The sequence below is a fragment of the Sus scrofa genome, chromosome 2, assembly GCF_000003025.6.
Source record: "Sus scrofa isolate TJ Tabasco breed Duroc chromosome 2, Sscrofa11.1, whole genome shotgun sequence".
Classification (NCBI taxonomy): Eukaryota; Metazoa; Chordata; class Mammalia; order Artiodactyla; family Suidae; genus Sus; species Sus scrofa.
The window spans coordinates 68,286,002-68,311,182 of record NC_010444.4 but is presented as its reverse complement, the minus strand read 5'-3'; the positions used below and the strand labels follow the sequence as shown (position 1 = coordinate 68,311,182).

The window sequence follows — 25,181 nt, the reverse complement described above, 5'->3', positions numbered from 1 at the left end:
TTTTAGGGAATAATGCTTTAGTTTCTGGGTCATTGGGAACACTTGGGGTACACAAGACAGCTGCTCTTTGCCAAAGTAGCGAAGTATTATTGTGACAGCGACCCACACCATGAAGCTTGATGGTCTATTAACATCGAGGCAATGGCTAATTTGTGATAAAGGTCAGGAGAGGGGAATAGATTTTCCCCTACATGATACAGGTATAAGATAATGGTGTTTGTAATCCTCTCAGAGTGTGAACAGTAGATTCGTGGTCAAAATGTGTGTGTGTGTGTGTGTGTGTGTGTTTGTGTATGTATATGTGTGTTTCCTAAGTTGTCATTAATAGGATAAAATATTTTTATATTTGGGTACTCCCACAGGTTTTTTTTTTAATTTTCATGGCTTTGTTTACTTGGCAGAATTATCAGCTCCATGGATGCAGGAAACCAAACATGTGTCTTGGAATTCCTCCTCCTGGGCCTCTCAGAGGATCCAGAACTGCAGCCCCTCCTCTTTGGGCTGTTCTTGTCCATGTACCTGGTATCCGTGCTTGGGAACCTGCTCATCATCATGGCTGTTGGCTCTGACCCCCACATCCACACCCCAATGTACTTCTTCCTCTCCCACCTCTCCTTTTCTGATATTTGTTTCAATTCCACCATTGTCCCCAAAATGCTGGTGAACATCCAGACAGCAAACAAAGCCATCACCTATGGAGGCTGCATCACCCAGATGTATTTTTACTTGGTCTTTTTGTACCTGGACCACTTCCTTCTGACTGTGATGGCTTATGACCGCTTCGTGGCCATCTGTCACCCCCTGCACTACATGATCATGATGAACCCGCACCTTTGTTGCCTGCTGGCTCTAGTCTCTTTGTCCCTCAGTGTCCTAATTGCCCTCCTCTACAGTCTGATGGTGCTGCATCTCTCATTCTGCACACACACAGAAATTCCCCACTTCTTCTGTGAGTTGACTGAGGTGCTCCAGTCCTCCTGTTCTGATGCTCTCAGCAATTACATTGTGCTCTTTTCTGTGACTGGCCTGCTGGGTATTCCTCCACTGACTGGGGTCCTTTATTCTTACTCTAGGATTATTTCCTCCATATTGAAAATGTCCTCAGTGGAGGGGAGGTACAAAGCGTTTTCCACTTGTGGGTCTCACCTAACAGTCATTTCCTTATTGTATGGCTCGGGGATAGGTGTGTACCTCGGTTCTGCCTTCTCTCCCTCCTCCTCAAAGGGGGCAGTGGCCTCAGTGATGTACACCGTGGTCATCCCCATGCTGAACCCCTTCATCTACAGCCTGAGGAACAGGGACATGCAGGGGGCATTGAGGAAATTTGTCAGCAGGTCTTTCTTCCCCTCATGAAGGGCCATGGATGCTACAACTGAAGAGTTTCTATGAAAACAAGAGTCAAATCCCTGGCCATCAGAAATACTGAATCTGTGCTTTCACTGAGCCTGTGCCTTGTCCCTTTTCACCCAAAATACCATTGCTTAAGTTTCTTCCATGTTTTCACCTCCAAAAGCAAGTGCTTCACAAGAACTTCCTTTCATGACTTTTTTTTTTTAGGAGATCTATATTTATTTATTTTTATTACTCACATGAATGTATCACATCTGCAGATGTATAATGATCAACAGTCTGATTTCACAGGATTTCCATCCCACAGCCCAAGCACATCCCACCACCCCCCAAACTGTCTTCTCTGGAGACCAAAAGTTTTTCAATGTCTGTGAGTCAGCATCTGTTCTGCGAAGAAGTTCAGTCTGTCCTTTTTTCAGGTTCCACATATCCATGAAAGCATTGGATGTTGGTGTCGCATTGTATGGCTGACTTCACTTAGCATGATAGTTTCTAGGTCCATCCATGTTGCTAAAAATTCCGGTATTTCATTCTTTTTATTGGCTGAGTAATATTCCATTGGGTATATGTACCACATCTTCTGGATCCACTCCTCTGTCGATGGACATTTAGGTTGTTTCCATGTTTTGGCAATTGTAAATAGTGCTGCAATGCAATGAACATTGGAGTACATGTGTCTTTGAAAGTCGTGGTTTTCTCTGGGTAGATGCCCAGGTGTGGGACTGCTGGATCAAATGGTAGTTCTATGTTTAGTTTTCTGAGGAATCTACATACTGCTTTCCACAGTGGTTACACCAATTTACAATCCAACCAGCAATGTACTAGGGTTCCTTTTTCTCCACACCCTCTCCAGCACTTATTGTTTGTAGACTTTTGGATGCTGGCCATTCTGGCTGATGTAAGGTGGTACCTCAGAGTGGTTTTGATTTGCATCTCTCTAATAATGAGTGATGTTGAACATCTTTTTATGTGTTTCTCGGCCATCTGTATGTCTTCTTTGGAGAACTGTCTGTTAAGATCTTCTTCCCATTTTTGGATGGGGTTGTGTGTTTTTTTGGTATGGAGCTGCAGAAAGTGTTTATAAATTTTGGAGAGTAATCCCTTGTCAGTCGATTCACTTGCAAATGTTTTCTCCCATTCTGTGGGTTGTCTTTTCGTGTTGTTTAGGGTTTCCTTTGCTGTGCAGAAACTTTTCAGTTTGATTAGGTCCCATTTGTTTATTTTTGTTTTTTGTGGTCAATACTGTGAGAGGTGGATCTGAGAAGAAGTTGCTGTCGTTTATGCCAGAGAGTGTTTGGCCTATGTTTTCCTCTAGGAGTTTGATAGTGTCTGGTCTTATATCTAGGTCTTTCATCCATTTGGAGTTGATTTTGGTGTATGGTGTTAGGGAGTGTTCTAATTTCCTTCTTTTCCATGTGGCTGTCCAGTTTTCCCAGCACCACTAATTGAACAAGCTGTCCTTTCTCCATTGTATATTCTTGCCTCCTTTGTCATAGATGAGATGGCTGTAGGTGTGTGGGTTTCATTCTGGGCTTTCTATCCTGTTCCAGTGATCTATGTTTCTGTCTTTGTGTCAGCACCATGTGGTTTTGATGATTGTTGCTTTGTAGTATAGTCTGAAGTCCGGGAGCCTGATTCCTCCAGCTCCGTTTTGCTTTTTCTGGATGTCTTTGGCTATTCTGGGTCTTTTGTGCTTCCAAGCAAACTTTAAAATATTTTGTTCAAGTTCTGTGAAAAATGTCCTTGGTAATTTGAGAGGGATTGCATTGAATCTGTAGACTGCCTTAGGTAGTATAGTCATTTTGATAATATTAACTCTTCCAATCCATGAGCATGGTATATCTTTCCATCTCTTTGTGTCGTCTTTGATTTCTTTCATCAGTAGCTTATAGTTTTCAGAGTACAGGTCTTTTGTCTCTTTAGGTAGGTTTGTCTCCTAGGTATTTTATTCTTTTGGATGTGATGGTCAATGGGATTGCTTCCCTAATTTCTTTTTCTGCTCTTTCATTGTTAGTGTATAGAAATGCCATCGATTTTGGTGTATTAATTTTGTATCCTGCAACTTTGCCAAATTTGTGGATGAGCTCTAACAGTTTTCTGGTAGAGTCTTTAGGATTCTCTAGGTATAGTATCATGTCATCTGCAAATAGGGATAGTTTTACTTCTCCCTTTCCAATTTGGATTCCTTTTATTTCTTTTACTTCTCTGATTGCTGTGGCTAGGACTTCCAGAACTATGTTGAAGAGTAGTGGTGAGAGTGGACATCCTTGTCTTGTTCCTGATCTCAGAGGGAATTCTTTCAGCTTTTCACCATCGAGAATGATGTTCATTGTGGGTTTGTCATATATGGCCTTTATCATGTTGAGGTAGGTTCCCATTATGCCCACTTTCTGAAGGGTTTTTATCAGAAATGGGTGTTGGAGTTTGTCAAAGGCTTTTTCTGTGTCTATTGAGAGGATCATATGGTTTTTATTCTTCAGTTTGTTAATGTGGTGTATCACACTGATGGATTTGCAGATATTGAAGAAGCCTTGCATCCCTGGGATAAATCCCACTTGATCATGATGTATAATCCTTTTAATGTATTGTTGGATGTGGTTTGCTAGGATTTTGTTGAGGATTTTTGCATCGATGTTCATCAGTGAAATTGGACTGTAGTTTTCTTTTTTTTTGTGGAATCTTTGTCTGGTTTTGGTATCAGGGTGATGGTGGCCTCATCGAATGAGTTTGGGAGTATCCCTTCCTCTGCAATTTTTTGAAATAGTTTCAGAAGTAGAGGTGTTAGCTCCTCTCTAAATGTTTGATAGAATTTGCCTGTGAAGCCATCTGGTCCTGGACTTTTGTTTGTTGGAAGTTTTTAAATCACAGTTTCAATTTTGGTTCTTGGGATAGGTCCATTCATCTTTTCTATTTCATCTTGGTTTAGTCTTGGAAGATTGTACTTTTCTAAGAATTTGTCCATTTCTCTAGGTTTTCTGTTTTATTGGCATGTAGTTGCATATAGTAGTCTCTTATGATCCTTTGTATATCTATGATGTCCGTTGTGACTTCTCCTTTTTCATTTCTAATTTTATTGATTTGAGTCCTCTCTCTTTTTTGCTTGAGAAGTCTGGGTAGGGGTTTATCAATTTTGTTGATCTTTTCAAAGAACCAGCTTTTCATTTCATTGATCTTTTCTATGGTTTTCTTTGTTTCTACTTCATTGATTTCTGCTCTGATTTTGATGATTTCTTTCCTTCTGCTAACTTTAGGTCTTGTCTGTTCTTCTCTCTTGAGATGCTTTAGATGTCAAGTTAGCTTGTTTATTTCAGCTTTTTCTTGTTTCCAGAGGTGAGCTCGTATTGCTATAAACTTTCCTCTTAGAAAGGCTTTTGCTGCATCCCATAGGTTTTGGAGTGTCATATCTTTGTTGTCATTTGCTGCTAGGTATTTTTTAATTTCCTCTTTGATTTCTTCAGTGATCCATTGGTAGCATGTTGTTGAGTCTCCATGTGTTTGTGTTTTTTGCAGTTTTTTTCTTGTTGTTGATTTCCAGTTGTATAGCGTTGCAGTGGGAGATGATGCTTGATATGATTTCAATTTTCTTAAAGTTACTGAGGTTGGATTTGTAGCCCAGGATGTGGTCAATCTTAGAGAATATTCCATGTGCACTTGAGAAGAATGTGTATTCTGTTGCTTTTGGATGAAATGTCCTGTAAATATCTATTAAGTCCATCTGGTTTAATGTATCATTCAGGGCCTGTGTTTCCTTATTGATTTTCTGTCTGGTTGATCTGTCCATTGCTTTAAGTGGGGTGTTAACGTCCCCCACTATGATTGTGTTATTGTTGATGTCTCCCTTTAAGGTTGTTAGCAGTTGCCTTATATATTGTGGGGAACCTGTGTTGGGTGTGTAGATATTTAAAATTTTTATATCATCTTCTTGGATTGATCCTTTGATCATTATGCCATTTCCTTCTTTGTCCCTTAAAATATTCTTCATTTTAAAGTCTATTTTGTCTGATATGAGTATTGCTACTCCAGCTTTCTTTTGATCCTCGTTTGCATGAAATATTTTCTTCCATCCTCTCCCTTTCAAATTGTATATGTCCCTAGAAGTGAAGTGGGTGTCTTGAGGACAGCATATATATGGGTTTTATTTTTGTATCCATTCAGCCAGTCTATGTCTTTTGGTTGGGGCATTTAGTCCATTCACATTTAAGGTAATTATTGATATGTATGTTCTTATTGCCATTTTATTAATTGCTTTGGATTTGTTTTTGCTGCTCTTTTTTCTTTCCTTCTTCTCTTGTTCTTTTCTGCCTAGAGAAGTTCCTTTAGTATTTGTTGTAAGGCTTGTTTAGTGTTGCTGAATTCTCTCAGCTTTTGCTTACCTGTGAAGGTTTTGAGTTCTTCAAATCTGAATGAGAGCCTTGCTGGGTAGAGTAATCTTGGTTGGAGGTTTTTTCCTTTCATCACATTAAGTATATCATGCCACTCCCTTCTGGCCTGCAGAGTTTCTGTTGAAAAATTTGCCGATAACCTTATTGGGTTTCCTTTGTGTGTGATTTGTTTCTTTTCCCTAGCTGCTTTCAAGATTTTCTATGTCTTTAATTTTGGTCAGTTTGATTACTATGTGTCTCAGGGTGTTCCTCCTTGGGTTTATTTGATATGGTTCTTGTTGTGCTTCCTGGATTTGAGTGAGTGATTCCTTCCCGATGTTAGGGAAGATTTCAGCTATTATCTCTTGGAATATTTTTTCTGTCTCCTTCTCTCTCTCTTCTCCTTCTGGCACCCCTATAATACGGATGTTGGTGCATTTCACGTTGTCCCAGAGTTCTTTTCTTTTCAGTCTTTTTTCTCTTTTCTATTCTGCCTCCGTAATTTCCACTAATCTGTCCTCCACCTCGCTTATTCATTCTTCTGCCTCCTGTATCCTGCTGTTGGCTGCTTCTAGCAATTTTTTTTATTTCAGTTATTGTATTTTGCATCTCTTCTTATTTAAGATTAATATCTTGCATCTCTTTGGTCTGTGTTTCCTGTAAGTTATCTTTGCCCCCAGTTTATTTTCAATGTCTTGAATCATCTTCAGCATCAACAGTCTAAAGTCTCTTTCCTGGAGGCTAAGAATCTCCTCCTCACTTAGCTGATTTTCTGGGTTTTTTCCTTTCTCCCTCGTCTGAGTTATAGTCCTCTGTCTTTTTATTTTTATAGGTTTTTGGTGTGGTGACCTTTTTGACAGATAATAGAGTTGTAGCCTCTCTTACTTCTGGTGTGTGCCCCCCTTGTGGCTGAAGTCGGTATAGGGGGCTTGCTGTAGACTTCCTGATGGGAGGGGCTGATGCCTGTTCACTGGTAGGTGGAGCTGATTCTAATCGCTCTGATGGGTGGGGCTGAGTCTCTGGATGGGATTAGAGGCAGCCATGTGCCTGAGGGGCTTTTAGGTGGCCTGTTTACTGAGGGACGAGGCTGTGTTCCCTCCTGGGTTGTTGTTTGCCCTGGGGCTTCTCAGAAGCTGACTGAAAAGGGTGGGGCCAGATTTTCCCAAAATGGCCACCTCCAGAGAAAGGCACAGCTGCTGAATATTCCCCAGAGCTTTGCTTTCAATGTTCTTCCCTCACCACAAGCCACATTCACCCCTCTTTTCCCAGGATGTCCTCCAAGAACTGTGGTCAGGTTTGACCCAGATTCCCATGGAGACTTTGCTTTGCCCTGGGACCCAGTGCATGTGAAAGTCTGTGTGTGCCTTTTAAGAATGGGGTCTCCATTTCCCCCAGTCCTGTCGAGTTCCTGCACACAAGTCCCACTGGCCTTCAATGCTAGATGCTCTGGGGCTCTTTCTCCCCATGCCAGATCCCCACACATTAGTGTTTGATGTGGGGCTCAGAACTCTCACTCCTGTAGGTGAGTCTCTGTGAACCAGTTATTTTCCAGTCTGTGGGGCTTCCAGACTCTATGGAGTTTTTTATATTGTGCAATTGCCCCTCCTACCTCTTGATGTGTCCTCCTTTTTTTCTTCTGGAGTAGGGTATCTTTTTTAAGGGTTCCGGTCCATTTTGGTGAAGAGTGCTCAGTGTTTACTTGTGAATTTTGTTGTTTTTAGGAGAGAAGTTGTTCTCTAGTCCTTCTATTCTGCCATCTTAATACCCCCTTTTGTGACTTTTGTACCTCCTTTTCTCTGCACAAATACTCATTTTTTTTTGTCTCCGCTACCTAACGGTTAGACATATCAAGATAGTCATCAATTCACCCACCAGAATGGCAAAATTTTCTTATTGTCCATTGAGGCCAAGGACTGTTTTGGGGAATAAAGATGAATCTAGTCTGTGAGTGCCTCATAGACCTTATTCTGTATTTCAGATCACTCTGGAAACAAACATAACATTGGCCTAAGTAACAGCCCTTCACATTCTCAATAAAATCTCACATTGCCCCATGCATCCTTATTCTGGATGGAATGTTTGGGCCCCCAACATTTGTGTTGAAACTCTACCCCCTCATATGATGGTATTGGGATGTGGGACTTTTGGGAGGTAACTAAGATTTGATGAGTGGTCCATTTCTCTCTACTCTGTTATTCATCTCTGAAATATAAAGCATAACCTTTATGTCAAGGTTATTAATAAATGAGCTAATAATGATAAAGAGGGTGGCATTCAGTATGAATTTATGTATGTATATATGTATGTATGTATGTATGTAAGTATGTATTTATTTTTAGGACTGAACACATGGCATATGGAAGTTCCCAGGCTAAGGTTCCAATGGAGCTGCAGCTGCCAGCCTACACCACGGCCATGGCAGTGGGGGAGTTGAATTGCATTTGTGACCTATACCACAGCTCCTGGCAATGCCAGATCCCTGATTCACTCAGTGAGGCCTGGGATGATACATGAGTCTTCATGGATGCTAGGCATGTTTGTTACCACTGAACCACAAGGGGAACTTCAATTGTTTAATTTTTCAATTTCTTTCATTTTTTATTTTAAAAATTTTTAAATTTTAATTTAATTTAATTTATTTTTTTTTGTCTTTTTGCCTTTTGTAGGACCACTCCTGCAGCATATGGAGGTTCCCAGTCTAGGGGTCGAATCAGAGCTGTAGCCACTGGCCTATGCCAGAGCTACAGCAATGCAGGATTCGAGCCTCATGTAGCCTACACCACAGCTCAAAGCAATGCGAGATCCTTAACCCACTGAGCAAGGCCAGGGATTGAACCCACAACCTCATGGTTCATAGTTGGATTTTTTAACTACTGAGCCACGACAGGAACTCCTAATTTCTTTCAGTTTTAAATGGAAGTATAGTTGACTTACAAACCTGTGGTAATCTCTGCTGTACAACAATGTGATTCTGTTACACATGTACATATATCTATTCTGTTTCAGGTTCTTTTCCCACATAGATCATCACAGAATTTTAGGTAGAATTCTCTGTCACCACTGGCCAGTCATTCCATATACCACTGTGTGCATATGCCAATCACAAACTCCCATTCCATCCCCCCCCCATGTTTTTACTAACAAGTTTTTTTAACAGCATCATGTATTATTAGATTCTTATCTGATAGGGCCAGTCTTTGATTTAAGGTGCTGTCAGAGATGTAGCAGGCCCTATACAATTGTATTTAAAGCTCTTGACTGGCAAAGAACACACAGTTCACGTTCTAACAGGATATATTTCAGAGAGAATCCTGAACCATGACATCATCCCTAAGGAGAGAACCACCACCATGAAAAAAGTTCACTGTCCCCAAACTCCCCACATGGAAATAGAATTGTCCTAGCTACCATTTCACAATGGTTCTCTCTCCCTTAAAGAGCTAGGCTGTTTAGAAATAGAGTCACCTTAGGAACATTAATTAGGAGCTTTGAGAATTCAACCCTGGATGCCCCTGAAAGGATAAATGCTCCTTGAATGTCCCTGTGTTCCCAGCTCACCCACCCCAGACCAAGAAGTATATTGTCACCTTGCTAATCCCAGGTCTGTTTGGATCTCATACCAACTTTCTTTCTGGCAATCTCTCCCCATGCATCCTTCCATCCATCCATCAGTGACTTCAGATTCTTCTTCCATGCTGTCATCTGGGTGACTCATTTGGGGTTAGTATGTGCTTTCAGAAAGAGGGGTGTGTATATGTTCACACGTAAAAGGCTTTTGTGAGCAGGAAATAACTTCAGAGACAAGGAAATGAGTAGTGGCTGAGAGGGTCTAGTAAAAAAAAAATCCTAACGATTTTAGGTTTGTGGTTGCTAAGAGGACTCCAGACTCTAGAGTGAATTAAAGGGTATTGATGTGGAGCCTAGACACTCTGATATTACTGATAACTTCCTTGGTAATTTGACTGACATTTCAGGTATTGACACTGTCTGTTCGTTTGTGCTAGATCTTCCTTATCATTTAGGGAAATCGCTTCTCTTTCTCTAAGTGCTACAAGTGGTCCTCACACCACACACCTTGGGCTGTAACCCCCTGCTCTTTGGAAGCATTTTTAAATTTACGTATGATTTTGATTTTAAATTTTGTTAAATGGAGTTGCCTTTTTTCCCCCAGAATGTATCTCTTTGTGTGAGGTATGCATTTATTAATCTACAATAGATATCTGAATTATTAATCCTTTCTCAACTCTCAGGGTACTCACTTCTTGTCCACATAAAATTCATTTTAATTATCTTTTTTTTTAGTGTCTTTGACAGGTCTTTGTATTATTGTTATGTCATGTCATAAAATTAAAGGTTAGAAAAGTTTTAGTATTTTCAGAAGAGTTTTTAAAGGCTATGTGGCTCCCCTCAAAAGGTTGTGCTACTCTGCTAATTATTTCCTTTGCATAAGTATACTTTGTTTGTTATCGGAATGAATTTTGATACTTCATAGTAACTTTTTCTAGATAGTCATATTTTTGATACTTTAAAAATTCAATATAAAGTTTTTTTGTGATCATCTACTATAATTTTTATTATTTTTCTCTCGACCTGATTTTCTGTTCTACATATGTATGCTTGGAATCTCTCTTTTTTATTTTGTAATTAAAAAATTTTCTTTTTATATTTAAACATTTTTCTATTAGAGTTGATTTGCTATGTTCTTTCAATTTCTGCTGTGCAACAAATTGACTCAGTCATACATATATGTATATATATGTAGATTTTTTAATGACATTAACCTGTATTATGTTCCATCATAAATGACATAAATGAGTTCCCTTTGCTATGCAGCAGGAATGATCTCTTTTTTTGATAGTTGTTATAGTTTTAACACCATAAACAAAAAGGATCGATAGCTTTTTTGTATGTATATGAAAGATTTCTAGCATTTGAAAACTTAAAGCAAAACACAGGAAGTGTGAAAAATATATAAAAGGAATTCCTAGCATAACAAATATAACTTTATAAAAAAAGAAACTTTAGGGAAGACACATTACTGATTTGAACAGCTGTTGGGATTCTAGTATGTTGTGGGGAAGTTTTTAAATACCATCCCACTGAACCAGCTTGGATTTGATTGCTGATGAATATTGATTTCTCATTTTCAAATTTCATTTGACATCAGTTTGACAACTTATTGTTTATAAAAGAACAATCTTAATCAATATGAACATTTTCTTTTGTTAAATTTTTAAATTTTTAAAAAAATAGTTTCAAATGATGCAACGGACAAGAGCTTAATCTCTAGAATATATAAGCAACTTATACAACTCAACAGCAAAAAACCAATCAATCAATGGAAAAATGGGCAAAAGACCTGAATAGACATTTCTCCAAAGAAGATACACAGATGGCCAGCAAACACATGAAAAAATGCTCAACATCGCTGATTATAAGAGAAATGCAAATCAAAACTACCATGAGATACCACCTCACACCAGTCAGAATGGCCATCATTCATAAATCCACAAATAACAAGTGCTGGAGGGGCTGTGGAGAAAAGGGAACCCTCCTGCACTGCTGGTGGGAATGTCAACTGGTACAGCCACTATGGAGAACAGTTTGGAGATACCTTAGAAATCTATACATAGAACTTCCATATGACCCTGCAATCCCACTCTTGGGCATCTATCCGGACAAAGCTCTACTTAAAAGAGACACTTGCACCCGCATGTTCATTGCAGCACTATTCACAATAGCCAGGACATGGAAACAACCCAAATGTCCATCGACAGATGATTGGATTCGGAAGAGGTGGTATATATACACAATGGAATACTACTCAGCCATCAAAAAGGATGACATAATGCCATTTGCAGCAACATGGATGGAGCTAGAGAATCTCATCCTGAGTGAAATGAGCCAGAAAGACAAAGACAAACACCATATGATATCACTTATAACTGGAATCTAATATCCAGCACAAATGAACATCTCCTCAGAAGAGAAAATTATGGACTTGGAGAAGAGACTTGTGGTTGCCTGATGGGAGGGGTAGGGAGTGGGAGGGATCGGGAGCTTGGGCTTATCAGACACAACCTAGAATAGATTTACAAGGAGATCCCGCTGAATAGCATTGAGAACTATGTTTAGATACTCATGTTGCAACAGAAGAAATAGTGGGGGAAAAAACTGTAATTGTAATGTACACATGTAAGGATAACCTGACCCCCTTGCTGTACAGTGGGAAAATAAAATAAAAAAAAAATTGAAACAAAATTAAAATTTTTTATTACTCAAATGAATTGATCACATCTGTAGTTGTATAATGATCATCACAATCCGATTTCCAGGATTTCCATCCCACAACCTAAGCACATCACTGCACCCCCAAACTGTCTCCTCTGGAGACCAAAAGTTTTTCAATGTCTGTGAGTCAGCATCTGTTCTGCAAAGAAGTTCAGTCTGTCCTTTTTTCAGATTCCACATGTCAGTGACAGCATTTGATGTTGGTGTCTCATGGTATGGCTGACTTCACTTAGCATGATAGTTTCTAGGTCCATCCATGTTGCTAAAAATGCTGGTATTTTGTTCTTTTACTGGCTGAGTAATGTTCCATTGTGTATATGTACCACATCTTCTTGATCCACTCCTCTATTGATGGACATTTAGGCTGTTTCCATGTCTTGGTTATTGAAAGAAGTGCTGCCATGAGCTTAGATTAGATTGATCAATACAAACATTTTCTTATTTTTAAAAATTCACTGATTTATCACTTTATTTTCCATATTTAAGGCCTGGTTCTTTAATTAGTGATGTGTTTCTAGTGATGTGTTCCAACATTAAGACTCTTCTAGGCATTCCCGTCATGGCTCAACAGAAACAAATCTGACTAGTATCCATGAGGATGCAGGTTCAATCCCTGGCCTTGCTCAGTGGGTTAAGGATCTGGCGTTGCCATGAGCTGTGGTGTAGGTTGCAGACACAGCCTGGACCCATGTTGCTATGGCTGTGGTGTGGGCTGGCAGTCATAGCTCTGATTGAACCCTTAGCCTGGAAACCTCAACCTCCATATGCCATGGGCACAGCCCTAAAAGCCAAAAAAAAAGACTCTTCTAACACATTAGTGCTTGGTAATGCAAAATGAAGGCAGAACTCTTAGAAAATGCAGATGTGAGACATGATAGGAAACCTATAGGATAATAAGGTGTGTCTCGATGAATTTATTTGTGGCTGCTTATCCATATGCACTTTTGTTACATACAAAACATTATTTCCAGATTTGACTGGTTTGGATTTGACTGGTTTAACAAGAGTTTGCCCACCAGAAACTAGATCGACTTATTTTATTACTGTCACATTTTAACATAGTATACTTTCATAGGTGAAAAAGTCACATTGATTGTGTTCTAGACACAGTTATTTTTAGTGAAATTGCACAATGTTGACTACTTTGGGAACTTTGGAATGTCCACTCAGAGAAGGCCCAAGCCTGGGTGTTGGGCATTAAATCCCCACACTTTATCTTCCTGGCTGTGTGAACTTAGGCAGGACAATTGATCTCCGTGTACCTCAGTTAACATGAAGGTTCAAAGGGTACCTCCTGCCTAGAGCTGTGGTGAAGATTCTATGAGGTAATGTCAGGGAAGTGCTTAAGAGTGTGCCTGTTGCTGTTACCTAGGTGATAGCCATTGGTGGGTTTTGTTGTTGTTAAAAGAGAGGCAAGTATGTTGTTGTCTAGAGACCTTAAGTGTTGAAAAGCCAAGGCCACTCTGGTAGGAGCTTGGCACAGGGATAAATATCTTACAATATCCCTGAGGGGCCGCAGTCAGAGGCAAGCCTCAGGAGCTGCTCCTGGCCATGTAGAAGTGAACCTGGAAGTGCAACCCCCAAGCTTCTCTTTTCTGTCCATCTCTCCCCTCACCAGGGGTGGTGGGAGAGGCAGAAACACTCAGGGGAATGGGCGGGTGTGTGCCCTCTTAGGGTCTTGGATGACTACTCTGCTCAGCCCTGCCAGCTACTCTCTGTAAAGGTGGAACCGGAGAGGCAGCACTTCCAGGCATCCACCAGGCTGGGCGAGATCTGGGAAGGACCGTATAGATTATCAGAAAGCAAGCTGCCACCCTAAGGAGAGTGTGTGATAGTCAACTAGTTAGCAACTCCCTTATATTAATTAATTAATTAATTAATTAAATAATTAATTTGGCTGTCCTGTGATATCTGGAGCTCCAGGGCCAGGGATAAGATCTGAGCTGTTGTTGCAAACTGTGCTGCAGCTCAACCCACTGTACGGGGCTGGGGCTTGTGCCATAGCAGCGGTCTCCTCTTCCTTATTTTATATTCCTTTAAATGCATACCTTACTCTCTCTTTCATTTCCAAGACAACCTTTTTATGTAGTTTATATTTGCCAGTTAGATTTCCTTAATACTCTTCAATCCACTCTACTTGTGTTTATCTAGAGCCTCTTCATATATCAAGTGCTTCCATGGCACCAGCCAATGTGAAGGGATATTGTTCAGTACTCATTTTTTTGGACCTCATCTGGGGCATATGGAAATTCCTGGGCCAGGCTTGGAACCCACCCCATAGCAGTGACACAAGCTACAGCAGCCACAATGCCAGAATCTTAACCCACTGCTCAATAAGGGAACTCCTTTTCGTCCTCCTTGTGAAGGTCCTTTGAAGAAACCCAAACTATTAACCACTGTGCTGTTCTTCAGAAAGGACCTCTCGGCCTCCATGACCTTGTGGACACAAGAAATTCATGAAATCTCCAAAGACTTTTCAAGGGCAGAGCATCCCAGAAAGGTGGTTCTTGGGTCTGGTTCCTGTAGGAATTAAACCTTCTCTGGGGGACAGGTTGTCATTTAAAAGCCAAACCAAAGAAAGAAGAGTTTCTTCTGGGAGGAAGGAAATTCATCTCCCTCCAAGGCTGCTTGCTGAAAATTGTCCATCTTGGCTGAAAATCTTCCACTCTCTCATGTCTGTGCCCCAAAGGAGTGGCATTGTTTGTAGGATGGAAAGACAATGGAAAAGTTTATTTAATGAGCACCTCTGGGAATCCACCCCTTGAGATGCTGGCAACTTGAGACATGTGCCCAATGCCCCTTTCCTATAATTCTCTGAGCCCAGCCAAGTGCAAACAGAACTGGGCTTTCCAAGGACAGACCCCGGAAAACAGAAGGCTGCAGGGATACCTTTTGGAAAGAAGGTTCCAGGAAGGGTTGGGGTAGTAAGAGAGAAGAGAGGGGAGAAAGGGGGAACCGGGCTTATCCTCTAGAACAGTGATATGTGAAGTCCCATATTCATTTATTCCATGACACTGAAGTCCCTGTACTTTGAAGGCGCTTTCGTTTCTGTGGAAACAAGTCTTTTCCAGCTCTTGCGGTTTCCTTCTCTTTCTTCTTGGAATCTAGAGATTCTCTCCAATAATTTTTGTGCTGGGTCTCCACTTCTGCCCTACTAACCCACAATTGCAGGCTCCTGTTGGATTGCCTGTGTCCAACCGCTTATTCATCAAGTAGTCAGTGGAGATTGAATATGCACAAGGTATGGTCGGATTTATTACTCATGTGATTGGATTATTCCACTCAGCTGGTTGGTTTGTTTTGGTCAAACTCGTGACATGGAGAAGTTCGTAGGCTGAGGATGGCACCTGAGCCACAGCAGTAACCAAAGCCACAACAGTGACAAAGGCAGATCTTTTACCTGCCGAGCCATCCGGGAACTCGTGTTGTATTCTGCACCTAGTTTGCAGTACTGTTAGCACTTCATGGTTTTGTACTGATGGCTGTTGTCTCACTTGAGTGTCCACAATATCAGCTACCAATAATGTAACTCTTTCTGATACTCTGTACTCAGACAGTCCCTTTTCTCATTGAACCAATCTCCTTAAATATTCAGGAGACTATTGAGATATTGAAGTTAGACTAGCCTGCCTTACCCTCTTCATAAATTTAAGGCACATGTTTTAAGGATGTGATATACAATATCCAGGGGGACACAGTTGTTAACAAAGCATTTTGTATTAGATTAAGAAATTGTCCTTGGTTTCCTGCCTTAGTGAGAGGCTCTCTCCTGGCTCCTAACTGTCAGTACTGACACTCACGTTTCCTCAAATGCAGTTTCCAGTGTGATTTCAGCTATGTTTTCTCTTCATCTGCCTATTTTGGTGATGAATTCTGTGAAGTTCCTAGTATTGATCCAGCTCTTCATTCTTAGACTAGGTATTACTTGTTTAGGATATATTATTTTCTTAAAAGAGATTTGAATGCATTTTATATAATACAAATATTTCATTTTGTTTCAGTATTCAAGCATGTGATGACCTTGAAATTTTCCTTTTTGTGTTATTCTTTATCCCTTTGGTTCTAATATATTTTTTTTTTGTTTTTTTGTATGCACTTGAGGCATACAGAAGGGATGATGGGCCAGGTATCGAACCCACACCACAGCTGCACCCCAAGCCATGGAAGTGACAATGCTGTATCCTCAAACCACTGAGCCACATGGGATCTCCTGGTCTCAGTCTTTATTACATGTCTATCATTTGCAGGAGTTGAGCACCTGCTATGTGCCAGGCAGCATGTAAGTCCCTGGAAAGATGCTGATGAGCACAAACCATCACAACTTCAGACCCACAAATAAATACAGAATTACCAACATGAGAGAACATCAAGAATAGCACAGGAAGGTGTTCCTATGGCATAGGAGCTTAAGGATTTGACATTGTCACTGCAGCGGCTCAGGTTGCTGTAGTGACACGTGTTTGATCCCTGACCCTAGAACTTCCACATGAAGAGAGTGCATCCAAAAAGAGAGAGAGAATGAGAAAATATATTTTTTCACAAAGTACAATCCACCTACACCACTTCCAGTGGAATAAGAATAAAATGTTAAAGAAAAAGAATATACAGGAAGCTCCACTTGTGGACTTCACCCTCTGTCCTCCTGAACCTCACCCTCTGTTCTCCATCTCACTGGCTTCTCAACTATCTTCAACCACCCACCCTTACCAATCTCACCATCCCACAGGGCAAGTGTGAACTCTGTTCTTGCAGCCCAACATGCTTGTCCTTCCCCTATCTCCTCTGATTTACAATCACCCATTTTTCCTCTCACAGTTCAATATTCATATTTCAGAGAGCCCTCTCCCACACACCTTCTCAGAGCCAATTATCCCTCAATGTTTTTTTTTTCTCTCTTTTCATTCTCTCAGCATTGCTAATGCCAAATGTTTTTCTACTATGGAGAATGTACACATTTATTTTCATCTGAAATTGGCCTTTCAATTTTAGGGTGGTTTGATCTATAGGATCTTGGAAAGCTTTTTAATCAAAGCTTTCTCTTATTTGGTAGTGAACACCTCTGATTTTTACTGCAATACATTTTTACTTCTGAGCATGAACAAATGAGATCACATTCTCATACACTTTGATTTTATATTGAAAGTTTTGTGATTTGTTTCCACTTCTTATCTATGAGTTTATATGCTTTCCCTCCTCTTGGAAGAATGCACCTGGCAGGTGGTACCTGAAAGCAAGGCCCATAAGGATCGTCACTAAGAAGAAGTGCTACACAGCAGTCCAAAGAAGTAACAGGCATGTTGTGTTTATAATTGAAATCCAACTTTTTTTTTGTTTGTTTGTTATTGTTTTTTGTCTTTTCTAGGGCTTTTCTGTTGGCATAAGGCAGTTCCCAGGCTAGGGGTCGAATTGGAGCTGTTGCTGCTGCCCTATGCCAAAGCCACAGCAATGCCAGAACTGAGCCACATCTGCGACCTACATCACAACTCACAGCATTGCCGGATCCTTATCCCACTAAGCAAGGCCAGGAATCGAACCCACAACCTCATGGTTGCTAGCCGGATTTGTTAACCGATGAGCCATTACGGGAACTCCTGGAATTCCATCTTTGATGGCTGTCCTTGTTTAAGGGGAATGATGAGTACAGAGAGAGAATTTGTTTGACAGATTTATTCATTTGAACAAGCTCCCATTGATGAAGTGTCTGTTGTATGTGTCAGAAGAATCACACTAGAAAAATTATATCATCCCATTTAACTCACTCATTAGTCTTATAGTCTATGGAATGTTACTCCCACAGTAGAGGTGAGGCATCTGCCCCTGAGAAAGATTAAATAACTTTGTCTTGAGGTCACACAGATGGAAGCTGGTGGACCAAAATTCTATTTGAGGAAGCCTGACTCAAGATCCCATTTTCTTGTTTTTCTTTCTGAACCCGTGCCACAGCACTCATAATGACAAATACTTAACTGCTGGGCTACCAGGGGACTTCTAAGATCCCATGTTCTAAATCACAAGTCTGTACTAACAGTGGGAGATTTAAGTATCAACAATAATTATCTTAAAACCGATTAATAATCATACTAATAATAGCTATCATGTATTGAGATCTAACCATGACAAAGGGATTTTCATACCTCACAAAGGATATAATGAGAGCACCCACAATGGCAATTAGATGCTGTGGTTAATCACTGAGAACTATGTCTTGTCACTTATGATGGAGCATGATAATGAGAGAAAAAAGAATCTATACATATATGTGTAACTGGGTCACTATGCTGTACAGTAGGAAGAAAAATTGTATTGGGGCAATACCAATAATAAAAAAATCAATTTTAGAATTAAAAAAAAGGTAAGTGAGAGTTAACTGTGACATCAAATCAGGTCATAGACTTGAGGTTGTTGGAACTGAAAATCCATGACTTAATCACCATGAAATGACTTCTTTGAACAAGGGATGTGTGGAGATATTGAAGAAAAGGAATTAAATGTCTTCAATCATTTTGGAAGGGTGTTATCTGAGAAGAAATTTGTTTATGTTCATCAATTCGAACAGGAGAATTTGAACCTGTCGCGTGGGCAACAGAGAGAGAGAGATTTCTTCTTAATTAATGTCTGAATAATTACACACATTTAAAATGGAAATGGGCTACCCCTTGAATGAGAGAATCACTGGCAATGGAAGGACAAATGGGGGGTGCTAGTTGTCCATGAAAAGTGGAACGAAAAGGTGGTGACTATCTCAGGTGCCAGTTGGCTGTTCACTGAAAGTTGCTTTTGCCTCCTTCCCCAGCAGGCACACCAGCTACATGGAAGCAGGAAACCACACAGGAGTATCAAAACTGTTCCTCCTCCTGGGTCTCTCAGAGGATCCAGAACTGCAGCCCCTCCTCTTTGGGCTGTTCTTATCCATATACCTGGTCACCGTGCTTGGGAACCTGCTCATCATCCTGGCTGTCAGTTCAGACTCCCGCCTCCACACCCCCATGTACTTCTTCCTCTCCAACCTGTCCTTTGTTGACATCTGTTTTGTCTCTACCACTGTCCCGAAGATGCTAGTGAACATCGAGGCACAGAGTAAAGACATCTCCTACATAGGATGCCTCACTCAGGTGTATTTTTTTATGGTTTTTGCTGGAATGGATGATTTCCTCCTGACCGTGATGGCCTATGACCGTTTTGTGGCCATCTGCCACCCCCTGCACTATGTGGTCATCATGAATGCCCACCTCTGTGTCCTCCTGGTTCTGATGTGTTGGTTCATCCTATTCTGGGCTGCCCTTATTCATCTTCTACTGTTGACGCAGCTGACATTCTGTGTAGGTACTGAAATCCCACATTTCTTCTGTGAACTGGCTCAGATTCTCAAGGTGGCCTGCTCAGACACCTTCATCAATGAGGTCTGTTTGTATGTGGCCACTGCCCTGCTGTGTATGCTTCCTCTCACTGGGGTCCTCTTTTCTTACTATCAGATTGTCTCCACCTTAATGAAAATGGCATCCACTGAGGGCAAGTACAAAGCCTTTTCCACCTGTGGGTCTCACCTCTCTGTGGTCACCTTATTCTATGGGACGAGTCTAGGGGTCTACTTCACCTCTGCTGTGACCCATTCTCCCCATAGAATCTCCATTGCCTCAGTGATGTACACCGTGGTCACCCCCATGCTGAACCCCTTCATCTACAGCCTGAGGAACAAGGATGTGAAGGGGGCCCTGGGCAGGCTCCTTAGCTGAGTCCCTTGCTAGTGATGGGCCACTGGTCTCAGAACTAAGTGAAGATGGTGGGCTCCAAAGGCAAATGATGCAAAGTTCAATATCTTGTTTCTTTTCTCCCCTCAAAACCTGCTTGACTTCTTTTTGTAAAGCATGTGTGACTTAACATGTCTTTGTTTTTGGATTGGTGTTTCTCAAACAGCCCTCTCAGCAATTCCCTTTTGACATTTCTCCTTTATATCTTGTCCATATATTCCATGTTTCTTCAGCATTTTGCAGTCATTCTCATGGACTGATTGACTGAGTGTGTTTTCTTCCCTGTGTTCACTCCTCCTCTCTCCCACCCATGTTCCTTGCTCCTTCCTATAAAGTGCTTGAAGATGCATCCTTTGTTCAGTATCAGCTTCTGAAGGAACCAAACCTATTACAGGCAAGGGTTTCCTGTCTTGGCCAGCAGGTTAAGACCCAAGGATGATGGTTCCATCCCTGCCTTGATCATTGTGATAAGGATGCAGCATTGAGTGAACTGTAGTTTAAGTTGCAGATCTGGCATTGCTGTGACTGTGGTGTAGGCTGGCCGTTGCAGCTCTTTATTTGACCCATATGTTGGAAACTTCCATATGCCATGGGTGCTGCCCAAAAAAGCCAAAAAAAAAAAAAAAAAAAAAAAGGTGGGAATCTAGTTTTGGGAGCCAGCTTTTTCAAGTGATTGATAGCCATATATTGTGTCAGAAAACTCTCAAACACTGCTTCATTGTCTTTTTTTTTTTTTGTCCTTTTAAGGCTGCACCTGTGGCATATGGAATTTCCCAGGCTAGGGATTGAATTGGAGCTGTAGATGCCAGCGTACATTGTAGCTGTAACAATGGTGGGATCCAAGAGGCCTCTGTGACCTATACCTCATCTCAGGTCAATGCCAGATCAGGAACACACTAAGCGAGGCCTAGGATCAAACACATATCCTTATGGATCCTATTTGGGTCAATGAATGCTGAGCCATAATGGGAACTGCACACTGCTTCATTCATTGCCTTCCTTCTTCCCCTTCCTCTTTCCTTTTCTTGTTGCATTGGACATTTATTTCTCATCAGGGCCATTTTCAGATGTGCTCCAAGATTCTCAAACATCTAATAATGGATATAATAAATGAATAAAACATTTTCTCACATGGTTTATTTTAGGGAAGGGAATGTTCTGGAGGTGCCACCAGGAGTGGTAGTTACACACTTGTGGAATGTACTCAGAAGTAGTTCAACTTATGAGAAGACTATTGATAGAATTGAGTTTGCAGTGAAGGATGGGGTGGCTGAATCTCTCAACATTTCCCCTACTTCCCCTGGGATCCCTTCCCCATGTCCATTGCAATCCAGCCTGACTGCCTCTGTCAGCACCAGGTGGAGCCGACCTTTTGCATGCTTGATGGCAAATCTGACTGTGAATTATGCCCCACCAGGGACAGCTCTTGATGGAGAGTCATGGGGGATACCATCTTCTTCACCCTTTGGTCGTGTGTTAATTCTGACCTGTTACACTTGAAACATGATGGAAGAAAGTAATAGAATAAGAATATATATATGTATGACTGGACCAATGTGCTTAGAAGTTACAAGTGAACCTATTTACAAAACAGATTTTTTGACCTTTGGATGTTGTGCCATTTCCCAGAATTTCCCTGCAGGATGAAATCTCTGCTCACTCATGTGGGGGATGACTTAAGGTAAGCTTGATTGGATGTACTCTCTTCCCTGTATCACTTCTCCTCACTCTAACCCAATAAAGTCTTGCACATGAATCCTTGGCTGGGCATCTGCTTCTGTTGAACCAAAGCTAAGACAGGTGATAAAGACCATGAAGAGAAAACAATACCATGAATGGTACCAAGGACTTCTCGGGCAAAAACAAGCAAACACAGAAACAAACAAGCATTGGGTATATATAAAGATCTCCAAATTCCTGCAAAATCATAACTTGTTAGGTAGGAATAACATATTCAGTGTGGCTTTAACTCAACTTCATTCCACTAAGATTAATCCATAATGTATTTATCATCTGCTTCATACAAACACAATTGGGGACCAAAGAGGTAAAGGTGATTGCAGTAAACAGTGGCCACCATAAAAATATTGGTGTGTAATAAAGAATGTTGATAAAAACGGAGCTTGGGCTTATCAGACACAACCTAGAATAGATATACAAGGAGATCCCGCTGAATAGCATTGAGAACTATGTCTAGATACTCATGTTGCAACAGAAGAAATGGTGGGGGGAAAACTGTAATTGTAATGTATACATGTAAGGATAACCTGACCCCCTTGCTGTACAGTGGGAAAATAAAATAAAATAAAATAAAAAAATAAAAAATAAAAAAAAAAAATAAAATAAAATAAAAATTAAAAAAAAAAAGATAAAATCATACTTATTTCCTACTTAGTATCTGATTAAGTGAACAATTCCTATTTCCTAAAGATACAATGTAATATTTTGGAGGTTAGATGTTAGAACATTTCAAATTGAAGAGATTCCAACATTTCTTATGAAACTAAAATATTATAATTTCCTTATATGAATGAAAGCAAATATTTTAAAAACTAAATGTTTATGAAGGAATTTTTGGCACAGTGTACACAGAAGGATTTTTTAAAAAATATCAGTTCAATAAAATCTATACTTCAAAAAAAAAAAAACGATACAGGTTTTCCAACACTCCTTGGATAATTCTAGAAAAAACTTTTTAAAATTTATTAATAGATTTCTTGAGGGATAATTTATATACCATGAAATTCTGCCATTGAGATGATAAATTCCATTGTTTTGGTTAGTGTAGAGTTATTCAATGATCATCACGTTCCCGTTCTAGAACATTTTTTATCACCCTAGGGAGTTCCTTTGTGCCCATTTGCAGTTAGCATCTGTATCATATCTCATGATATCACTTAGCGTGGAATTTAAAAAAATGGTAGAGGAGTTCTCTCGTGGTGCAGCAGGTTGAGGATCTCACATTGTCACTGCAGCCGCTCGGGTCACTGCTGTGGTGCAGGTTCACTCCCTGGCCCAGAAACTTCCACATGCCAAGTGTGCAGCCCCCCACCCTGAGAAGTTACAAGTGAACCAATTTACAAAACAGATTTAAACACACAGAACATTGAGTAGATTTCCCTTTGCCCTTCCCAAACCCCCAATCCATCCCTCCTTTCTCATCCTTCCCCTTTGGTAACCATACATTTGTTTTCAAGGTCTGTGCTTCTGTGTCTGTTTTGTAAACAAATTCACTTGTATCACTTTTTAAATTCCACCTATATGATAGCATATGATATTTGTCTTTCTCTGTCTGAGTCCCTTCACTTAGTATGGTAGATACAAACTGTTACACTTTTTTTTTGGTCTTTTGCCATTTCTTGGGCTGCTCCCATGGCATATGGAGGTTCCCAGGCTAGGGGTGGAATTGGAGCTGTAGCTGCCAGCCTACACCAGAGTCACAGCAACTTAGGATCTGAGCCGTATCTGCAACCTACACCACAGCTCAGGGCAATGCTGGATGTTTAACCTGCTGAGCAAGGGCAGGACCCACAACCTCATGGTTCCTAGTTGGATTCATTAACCACTGTGCCATGACGGGAACACCACAAAACACATTTAAACACACAGAACATTGAGTAGAATTCCCTTTGCCCTTCCCAAACCCCCAATCCATCCCTTCTTTCTCATCCTTCCCCTTTGGTAACCATACATTTGTTTTCAAGATCTGTGAGTCTGTGTCTTTTTTGTAAATAATTTCATTTGGATCACTTTTTAAATTCCACCTATATGGTAGCATATGATATTTGTCTTTCTCTGTCTGAGTCCCTTCACTTAGTATGATAATTTCTAGGTTGTGATTTTTTAATTGAAGTATAGTTGATTTAGAGTGTTGTCAATTTCTGCTACACAGCACATTGGTCCAGTCATACATATATATATTCTTATTCTATTACTTTCTTCCATCATGTTCTACCCAAAGAGAGTGCATATATTTCCCTGTGCTATACAGTAGGACCTCAATGCTTATCCATTTCAAGTGTAACAGTTTGTATCTACCAGCCCCAAACTCCCCATCCATCACACTCCTGCCCCCTTTCCCCTTGGCAATCACAATCTGTTCTCTATGTCTGTGAGTCTGTTTCTGTTTTTCAATACGACACATTTCCACTCAAGAGAAGTTATGGGAGTTCTCTGGTGGCTCAGCCAGGATCCAGTGTTGTCACTTGTGTGATCTGGGTCATGTTTGTGGCACTGGTTTGATCCCTGGCCCAAGAACTTCTGCATGCCAGGAGTGTCACCAAAAAAATTAAAGAAAAATAAATGAAGAAGAAAAAGCATGTATACATGAGCTCACACCCACAGACATGCTTTGCATTTTATTTTAAAGGCTTTGCCATCCTGTTTCCCCTTCTTCTCTCTGTAGCCCACGTACTTCCTCATAAGGAGCATCCTATTTTTCCCTCATCTGGAGGATCCCACCAGGCAGGCAGCATCTGAAATACGGAGCCATAGGCATCATCCCTAACAGCATCCACTTGTCTGTGACAACTGCCCTGCTGGGTGTGTTTCCCCTCACTGGAATCTTTTTCTCTTACTTTCAAATTGTCTCCTCTTTAGTGAGAATGTCCTCTATGAGGGAAAATAGGAAGCCTTTTCCACCTGTGAGCCTCACCCCTCTGTGGTCTCCTGGTACTTTGGGACAAGCCTGGCAGTCTACCTCAGTTGTGATGTGATCCGTTCTCCCCGGAGAAGCTCCATGGCCTCAGTGATGTTTACCATAGTCATCCCATGTGGAACCCCTTTATCTACAGCCTGAGGAACAAGGATGTGAAGAGGGCCCTGGGCAGGCTCCTCAGTTGAGGAGCCCCTTGTGCGTCATGGGCCACTGGCCTCAGAACTAAGTGGCATTGTGATGCCCAAGGGAGAATGTTGCGCATTTAAATGTCCTAAGTCTTTTGTGATACTAAAGGCCAGGCTTCAGTTCTTGTCTTCTCAAAGCACCGATGCCTTTCCTTTTATTTGTTTTTCTATTAGTTTGTCCTCAACCATCTCCTCAGTAATTCCTGTTTAATTTTCTTTCTTATTTGCAGACCATAAAGGTCTATCTGGGGCAATATATTTTTTTACTGCCATTCTGTCAATTATCAACACTATATTTGCAGCAGTTATGTCAAGTGTGGCATGGTTTTCCCCCAAATACCCTCTGAAATGTTGATATTATTCGCCTTAGTTTGGTTGTATGTCTTACTCTCGATGAGATGGAATAAAATCATACTACAGTCATAAACAAATGCTTCAAATATGAAGATTCTTCAGATCCCACTGTGGAGCAGTGGGTTAAGAATCCAACTTCAGCAGCTCAGGTTGCTGCAGAGGCATGGGTTTGACCCTCAGCCTGGTGCCATGGGTTATGGATCTGGCTTGCTGCAGTTGCAGCTGGGATGCAATC

General features: G+C 40.8%; 2 protein-coding genes across 2 annotated transcripts; both read left to right on the top strand.

Annotated features, from left to right (window-relative positions):
• LOC110259653 (olfactory receptor 7A10-like) lies at window positions 409-1,353 on the top strand. Its single transcript, XM_021085135.1, has one exon. It carries the CDS (start codon window positions 415-417, stop codon window positions 1,351-1,353), a length of 939 nt encoding a protein of 312 aa, XP_020940794.1. The 5' UTR covers window positions 409-414.
• Window positions 18,812-19,735, top strand: LOC100514822 (olfactory receptor 7D4-like). Its single transcript, XM_003123239.1, has one exon. The coding sequence runs from the start codon at window positions 18,812-18,814 to the stop codon at window positions 19,733-19,735; it is 924 nt and encodes a 307-aa protein (XP_003123287.1).

What these genes read in the sequence shown, in the direction of transcription:
- LOC110259653 (XM_021085135.1), top strand. Translation starts at nt 415, where the DNA reads ATGGATGCAGGAAACCAAACATGTGTCTTGGAATTCCTCCTCCTGGGC.
- LOC100514822 (XM_003123239.1), top strand. Translation starts at nt 18,812, where the DNA reads ATGGAAGCAGGAAACCACACAGGAGTATCAAAACTGTTCCTCCTCCTG.